Source organism: Rosa chinensis, chromosome 2, assembly GCF_002994745.2.
Source record: "Rosa chinensis cultivar Old Blush chromosome 2, RchiOBHm-V2, whole genome shotgun sequence".
Taxonomy (NCBI): domain Eukaryota; kingdom Viridiplantae; phylum Streptophyta; class Magnoliopsida; order Rosales; family Rosaceae; genus Rosa; species Rosa chinensis.
This window is the reverse complement of record NC_037089.1, coordinates 32,210,075-32,218,704: the sequence shown is the minus strand read 5'-3', so window position 1 is coordinate 32,218,704 and position 8,630 is coordinate 32,210,075. Positions and strand designations below refer to the sequence as shown.

Here is an 8,630-nt window from a genome sequence, read left to right as displayed (position 1 = left end):
TATTGTAAGGAGGTTCTCCATTTGATAATCAATGTTATCCATCTGATAAAAGTTGTCCAACTATGATATTTACATCTTTGACCACTCAATTACAATAACCACAATAAGTGTGGTCATGAATCGTAATTTTAGTTCTACTAGATGTAATTTATTATTTTGACATTATTTATTACTTGTTTCTGAACAATATTACATATCAAGAAAGAATGTGCTGTTAGTATAGTAAATTTTATTTTTAAAAATGACAGATGTCAACATTTAAGTGGATAACTTGTTAACTAGTTCAATAAGTTTCCATCACATTAATTTATTAAAAAAAAAAAAAGAGTATGACATACATCAAGGTACCCTACACGACCCCATTGAGGAGAATTCTTGAAAAGTGTGTTACAAATAATACCAAAACTTCTTCAAAATACCATAGTTTGTTATAATGTGTATCTGCATTTATTCAAATGTTATTTCATATCTTGATCTAGCATTTTGGGACACACACACACATATATATAAAATTCTGTGTATTTTGTAAACACTAGAATATCATATTGACATAGATTAATTGCATTGCATAACAGTAATGCATTTTTCCACAAGCATTAATTAAATTGAGTTGCTCAATGGACTAAACTACAAGAAATGGTAGAGTGATATAGAATTGAATATATATGGGGATCTTAGACTTTGATCATGTGTTGAGGGAGGAACCACATGCAGAGCCAATTGCTAATGCAAGCAAGGAAACATGAAACATTTTTCTACAGTGGCACAGGCACAACAGGATGTCCTTGATTTGCATGAAAAAGAGTATGACAGATGTTGTGAAAGGTGGAATACCTGATTCTGATATCCTAGAGTTTATTTTAACTCTATTACAGAGAAGTACAAGGTGTCTGACAAACCAGAAGTAGGAAATTTGATGAACAAGTTTATTAGGATGAAGTTCACTAGCCAAGGGAGCATCAAAGAGTACATAATGCTGAAAGGTCTGAACATGACCATTGAGGACTCCTTTCTGGTACACCTATTGCTCAACTCACCACAAGACCAATACAGCCACCTCAAAAAGCCTCTACAACACTCAAAAAGAAAAATGGAGTTTGAATGAAGTCATTTCAATCTGTGTGCAAGATGAAGATGAGATGATCAAGATTGGAAAGGTAGTAAGTGTGAATTTAATCACAAAGCCAAAAATTAAGATACCTTTTGGCTATAAGAAATTCAAGGGTAGTACCTCAAAGAATGTTGTGAAACTTGAAAATGATAAGGGAAAATATCTCAAAACCTCAAGTCTTCGTGAAATGTTTCTTTTGCAAGAAGGTAGGCCATCTCAAGAAGGATTGTCAGGGATTCAAGAATTGGTTGAATAAGAAAGGTACAAGTCTGTCAAAAACTATTGGGATGAATCTGAGGAAGATTGGAGGATTTGATACATGGAGGCGGTGTTTAGAATTCGGTTTCTATTTAACATAAATTTAAATTCCTTTTTTTGGTTAGTTATTTATGAGTGTTGCATTGTACAGGACGTGAGGAGGACCCACACAACGAGAGTTTTGATCGATGGCAGACTTAGGTGTATAATGTGAGTGGACTTTTGTTTTGAAATTAAATATGCATACAACCATTTTTTTTAAGTGAATGCGTTTAATTATCTATTTGACATATATGATTTTTATCGAAAAGTTGTTTATTAATTTTGATTATACTTTTCGAGAATGGAATTGCTTTATGATTTGATTGAGTTGAGCTTTCCGATGAGTTCTTCCCATATTGAGGATATTAATTTAAATGATGAAATTTCATAAATCTCGCATTCGAATTTCTTTCATGAGTTGTGCTCTTATCGAGAATATTTTGGCATGTAGGACATGCCGGATTTATTTGATTTCTCTTGAGATTTTTTTAGTACAATTGAGAATCGTACTCGTGCTTTTCTTTGCGAGATTTTGGAGAAGTTTTATTGATTTTCGTATGTTTTTTTTCACCATACCTGGGTCGTTATATTTTATTGCTAGCTAACTTGTTAGTACTTCTCCTCACTTACTCTATGTTTGTGGGTTGAAGTAGAGCCAAGATCCTAGGAGGCTCCCTTTTATCGTATGGTGATAACCTGTTCCCCATACTCTTAGGTTTAACTAGCGGGGCTAGTCTTATTTGATGAGATTTCGGTTGTTCAAAGAGTATTGTTTATTAAATGTTGCATGCATTGGCTTTTTAAAGGGACACATGTGGGAAAGTGTAAAATTCTTCTTTTATTTCATTTACTACGAGGATTTGTTTTTGTCCACTCAGGCTACCGTTTTTATATGCTTTCTCCGTGGGCCCTTTGGTTTCAAATGCCTAGTTTGCAGTGTAGCTGTTTGGCATTAGGAGTTGAGGCTTAGCACCACTATTGCCATCTATTATTCGTAGGTTACTCGTTAACTTACTTGGTGTAATTTTTCTCTTTTCCTTAGATTGCTCTGATAACCATGAGATGTTATTTATTGATGTTGTAAAATATGGGTTTGGATCGATTTAGAATTTCTTGGAGATTATCATGTTGACTTGAAATGTTGGATATGGTTCTTTTAATTATCAGTTTGGACATGTATGGATGTATGATAATCTTATGGTGGAGTTGATGGTTATGGGGAGTAAATTGGCTCCAGGAGTTGAGGGTGGAAATGTTTAGAAGTGTGATTTAATTCCTTTCACACATTTGAGTTGTCCACTTTTAAGGAAAGTTCTACCCAATTTTCAATAGCATTTTCTCAAAAACATAGACCCGACAGGGCCACCTCAGATTTTATGGTGAAATTTGGGGCGAGTCCTGTTAAGAGTTCTAATGCATGCATGCAATATTGACTCAATTAGCTACATATAACTATCAAGACCGAGTTGTTATTAACACAAAAGTGGTTAGCGAAATTAAATTTCTGAATAACCAAAATAGCGTTTGAAGATAATTTGTCTGTAATATGAGTATAAAATGTTTTTTTTTTCTAAGTACCCCACCTAGGTTAGATTTTTCTAACTTTGCTTGTATTGACAGCTAGCGCTAGACCGCATTCACCATTATGAATGAAAATCACATCAAAAGCTAGATTTGATCATCAAACCAACTTGATACAACAAACTCCTATTGAATAAATCAGATTTGAATCGAATTCAAATCAAAATTTGATCCATTCAAATTAAAGGTCTATATATAAGAAAGAGAGTTTCTATTCATACCTCCAAATTTGACATTTAGACCTCCTTACTTAATAGACCCTCAACTTACTTTTACAAATAACCAATTTGCTATTTACACCTCTCTAATTTTCCTATAATGCCCATCGTCCAATAAAATCGATAAAATACCTTTTTTTTTATTATTATTTTTTTTAAGATTCTATTCAAATTAAAGGTCTATATATAAGAAAGAGAGTTTCTATTCATACCTCCAAATTTGACATTTAGACCTCCTTACTTAATAGACCTTCAACTTACTTTTACAAATAACCAATTTGCTATTTACACCTCTCTAATTTTCCTTTAATGCCCATCGTCCAATAAAATCAATAAAATACTTTTTTTTTTTTTTTTTAAGATTCTATTCATACTTTCAAAATCAGTAATTGGATCTCCTTAAGTGTTTTTGAAGATTTGGAAGGCAATTTTTTTTTTTGGAAGTTCATCCTCCATATATGAGTAACAGAGGTGCTAGCACTTTTTCAATGAATTGGTGACTCTTGGTTAGAGTAGGCAACAATACCATGTTTGCTCATCATCTCGTACAAATATGTTTTCCAAGTATTATTTTCATTGCATTTAGGTGTCATTGTGCCTAAATTGATTCTCTCCTACTTGTTTCTATAGCAACTTGAAATGAACATGCATGGTCCTTTTGTTTTAGATATGTAAGGGATAGTGGAGGAAATTATAATAATCAACCATGGGAATAGTGCATTCTCCATAGATTTATATCAGAGGGTCAAATTTTCCATCATATCTATAAAATAGTTCCACATAAAATTGCTCTGCACTGATGATGTGCAGGAAGATCTTGTGGACAACTATCTATTGTTACATTTGTCATATAAACGTGCTGGAGTACTACTACTTTTTGTTGCCGCTCGTTCACACGTTTGATTGCATTCAAAATGAGTAGGGCTTCATCAACTGAGGTGTCTTTGTATTTCCCATTTTCTCTCCTTTTATTTAATATTTTTTTCATAGCACAGTGATGGATCTTATAAATTGTCAGTTGTGTGAGCAAGGAAGTCTATCACTTTACAAGGACAAAGTCAAATTCAAAATTTTTTGACTTCAACGTTAAATAATGTTTGGTGATATATATATATTTTAGGGTTTACATTAGTGGAGAAAATTTTTCCTAAATTGAAGACTATTACTGTTTGTAGAGATAAAAAGAGATTTTTTTTTTTCTCTTATTTGTGTCTTTATTGGTAATTTGGCATAAGTTGACAAAGTCAACTATTACTTGAAAAAAGTGAGAGGTCCAAATATCAATTTTGGAGGTATGAATAGAAGTTCCCTATATGAAATCGTAAAAGAGATTAAAAAAAATCGCAAAAAACAAGTTAATGCTGGTGGCATTGTTCTTACAAATTTATTTCGTAGATTAATATTGCTTCATTGTATGCCAAAAAAGGAATTGAATCAGGAAGTCGATCAATAATGAGAACTTAGCAACGATCAATCTTGTCCAGTTGTACACAATGCTTCAAAAGCACTAGAAATCAAGTTTTCCACAGTCATAGTGCATATATCTAACAATTTTAGGGTAAAGGAACTTGTAAAACATGACATCCCTCAAGAATTTCTTACCCCAGCCAGACCCTGCTTGTTGCACCCATCCTGATATATAAGATCCCGCAATCAACAAAGCAACGTGCCACCTTCTTTCTTCTATATATTTGTCAATTGCGACGGCCATCTCTTTTGGCACCAGAACTCGTCCATTTTTAACAAAGGATTTCCCTATGTGTCTGCCTAAGATCACGGCATCTTCTAAGGCTGAGCCACCCCCTTGTGCTAAATCAGGTGTCATCGGGTGCATGGCATCGCCGGCCACCGTGATGTTTTGCTTGCTTAAGTTCCCAAATACAACATGCCATGGATATCTGAACTTCAGCGGAGCCCTTGTCAACGTTGAAAGATCCGAGTGCTGCACAACGTCTAGGTATAAAGGTGGGAGGTCCTTGGCATAATTCTCAAGTACTTGTTTTTTAGTTTCTTTCGGATCCTCTCCCAAGCTTTCACCTGCATTAATGAAAGAAAATGAAACATAAAATCTTGAGCAATTGGCAATACAAACTAGCTTTTGCCCTTTGCATCGATCTATAAAAATTAAAGTATTCAACCCAAGATTAATTGTCAAGTAGGCTATGGTTAATTACTTTATCTTATATCCGATGCCCTAAGATACACCTGATTTGATACCATGTTACGTTTGAAGTATATAGATTCTGTAGAAAAGCAAATGGCAGTGGGTCGAAAAGGCTTTGTTTCTGCTACCATAAATTCCAGAGGTATGCAAGATTCCAAACGTACCTTTAGCTGGAGATATGCAACTGAAGAACCAATATACGTCTTTGTCAGAAACGGGAATAAAACCAGCCCTTATGCCTGTTCCTACGTACTGTCGAAAGTTTTGGCCGAGTCCATGGCCTTGAGGAAACACAGCCAATCCACGAACCGCTGATCGACCCGAAAGGACTGGTTCACCGAGCCCTAACCAGCGTGACACCACCGAGTGCACACCGTCACACCCTATCAGAACCTACATGCATGTAATTAAAGGAAATGAATAATTGGTACTTATAGTGCATTCACTTTGAGTTGCTCAAGATTTTAACTTTACCTTTGCTTTGATAATAGTTCCATTTTCCATGTGAACAATGGCAAGGGATGAACCTTCATGTTGTTGGGTATCAATAGCAGTGATCTTGGAAGAGAAACGGACTGAATGAATTGGTAATTCATCTGCCAAGGCCTCGAGTAAGGCTTTCCGGTGTAAACATCTCGGTCCAACTGGAACCCTGCATGTTTTTAGGTAAGTAAATTATTAAACATAATGATCGATACTTAAATATTAATATTCCATGCATTCCTAATATTGCTAGAGTTAATAGCAACTTGCTAATATGCTTACTCATTGGTTATGGCTCTAGAAACTTCTTGAACTTCTCCTGTGTCAACATCAATTATATGTCCCCTGAAAATTTTAAGCTCCAAATATATATAAGTTGAATCTTGCTAGCTAATTATGTAACTCCATCCTTCGTTGCCGTAGTAAATGGTCAATTAACAGAATTTCTATCTCCCGATTCTTTTCTGATCGAGATGTATGGATGCAAAAAGTAATAATAATAAAAAAAAGATAGAGAAAGAAACCTAACTCGAAAATGTCTTCTTTTATGGTATGATTAACCTTAATATGTATGTAACAACACATAGGATAAAGGAGTCCAAAAAAAGAAAGAAAAAATAGTAATAGTATGGTTAACCTATATACATGCATAATCTGTTCAAAAAAAAAACCTATATACATGTATTAGTCTAGAAAAGAATCAAACTAGGTACTTTGAAAGAAAATCATATACCATTATATATGTATGTTGGAGCTAGTTTTATGTACAAGTAATTGCCCAAAAGAAAAAGTGATAAATTCCAAGTTATAGTACATGAAGATTATTCCAACTATTTGTAATTTATAACTAGTTGGAATAATATTAAATCCTCCATTCTAAAAGTGATAGGATAAAGTGATGATTACTTGTAACTTCACTGATGTCTTTTGATCAAAACCTTACACCTAATATGCTGGTTCAATTAGTAATGAAATATGCTTATTATTTATCGAAATTCTATTAATATGTAAATTACATGTACTTATATAATGAGAAAGCCAATTCACTTGTAACATTATATTAGCACGTTAAACTTCTCATGCATGATGAGGTCATTTCTAATCTAATTTGAAGTTTCTCTTATCTCAAAAAAAAAAAAAAAATCATAGAATAAATTTACTAAGAGGATGTAGGTACTACTTTAGCGTGGGGGCGTAACGAGTTGCGAGCTTCTGAGAAATTCCCAATGCATCAAGAGCAGACCAAGCGTTGGGGTATAGAGTCAAGGCTGCACCTGTGGCTCTCAGCCCTTCGGATCTCTCCAACACAAGGGCTTCAATTCCTGCTCTCTTCAGCGCCACTGCAGTGGCCAAACCGGCTATCCCTGCCCCTACTATCACCACATCCTCCACCATTGTTTCCATCGCCGTCTCCCTCTCTCTCTCTCTCTCTCTCTCTCTGCTAGCTCGATCTCTTGCTCTCTCTTCGACTCGATTTCTGTTTCTAACAAACACAAACATCTAGTGTTTAATTAACTTGTATGGTATATATAGTCGCGGAAATGAACTAATAAAAGTCTAAATTGCTGGCTCAACCTCTGGTCAATTACCGACTTTGAATCATTGACAAGGAAGTAACAAAATGAAATGGCATGTATTTTAGGGGCTAAACTTTTCTTCGTGATGTGAGAGCAATTTACTTTGTTGTCATCCTCGTTGACTAAGTGTTGGAATTCTCTCCTCTTTGTCGTTGTAAAGAGCAGAAAGTGTACGTAGAGAGAAGAATAGTATGATAACTAACCAATTAAGTATTCCATTTGTATACATCAATTTTCCAACTTATTACCTCATGCATGAAACTTCTGGGTTTTTTTTTTTGAAGGGGCTAGTCCCATTAATATGGGCTGCCTATCCTAGTGTTACTGATATTATTATTATTGAATCTGGAAGAATACACCGAGGGACAAAGACCCAAAGCCTTATATATTTAGTACGACCATCTTCAAATAGAACATTCTGAATGAATAAAAAGATCGTTACGATGCCATGATACTTCTGATTAATTAGCTAAATAATCTACCTTCGATCACCAAGCTAGAACTTTCGAATGCTGACTACGTTTACAATTATGTTGCAACTCCTGCCCAAGAGTTAACAAAATTGGATATGAATACATAAGTTCAAAACAGAAGGTTTTTGTGTCTCTTGAGCATTCTATACCCCAATCAAGTTGCGTTAGGATTCGAACAAGGGCGGAGGTAGGGCTCAAATTTTAGGCAAGCTAATTTTGATTTTTTTTTTTTTAGTAGGGAAAAAAATGCTCAACCGTTAGTAGTCATTAGAATTGTTAAAATTTCAAATCCAAAAACGTTATCTAGTGGATGAAACATTGAGACAACAATTTCATTTTATAAGGATAAGATAACGAGATTATAGATTGAAGGTATGATATTGCTTCTCCCATGCACACCGCAATTCTTTGATGATCAACCTCTCATTTGCGCAATTTACCCTATATATAATTGAATAATTACAAAATTATTCAAGTAAATCCAAACTCCAGTTTACTTGACCTAGTTGTAATAGGGTCTGGGCCAAACTCCAGTTTACTTGACCTAGTTGTAATAGGGTCTCGGAGATATTAATAGATATCCGATTAATTGTACGATTATGTTTTCTTGTACAACTCTGATTCTATGTCTTGTAATCCTCTATATAAATTGGCCCATATTATCAATGAAAGTACGACTCAATTCTTTCCTAATTCAATTTTCCTTAAACAAGTTATCAGCAC

The 8,630-nt window shown here is 34.4% G+C and overlaps 1 protein-coding gene across 1 annotated transcript; it reads right to left on the bottom strand.

Moving 5' to 3' along the window:
- Positions 1–4,591: 4,591 nt before the first annotated feature.
- On the bottom strand, positions 4,592–7,343 carry LOC112188875 (monooxygenase 2). The gene is made up of 5 exons (XM_024328109.2): positions 7,038–7,343; positions 6,140–6,202; positions 5,849–6,026; positions 5,539–5,767; positions 4,592–5,247 (listed from the first exon to the last, which is right to left on the bottom strand). Exons 1-5 carry the CDS (start codon positions 7,259–7,261, stop codon positions 4,718–4,720), a joined length of 1,224 nt encoding a protein of 407 aa, XP_024183877.2. The 5' UTR covers positions 7,262–7,343; the 3' UTR covers positions 4,592–4,717.
- Between the last annotated feature and the right edge of the window lie 1,287 nt (positions 7,344–8,630).

Coding starts and splice junctions, on each gene's coding strand:
- LOC112188875 (XM_024328109.2), bottom strand. CDS start 7,261: ATGGAAACAATGGTGGAGGATGTGGTGATAGTAGGGGCAGGGATAGCC. Junction 6,027..6,139: donor TCTAGAGCCATAACCAATGA/GTAAGCATATTA, acceptor AAAAACATGCAG/GGTTCCAGTTGGACCGAGAT. Junction 5,248..5,538: donor TTGCATATCTCCAGCTAAAG/GTACGTTTGGAA, acceptor TCATTAATGCAG/GTGAAAGCTTGGGAGAGGAT.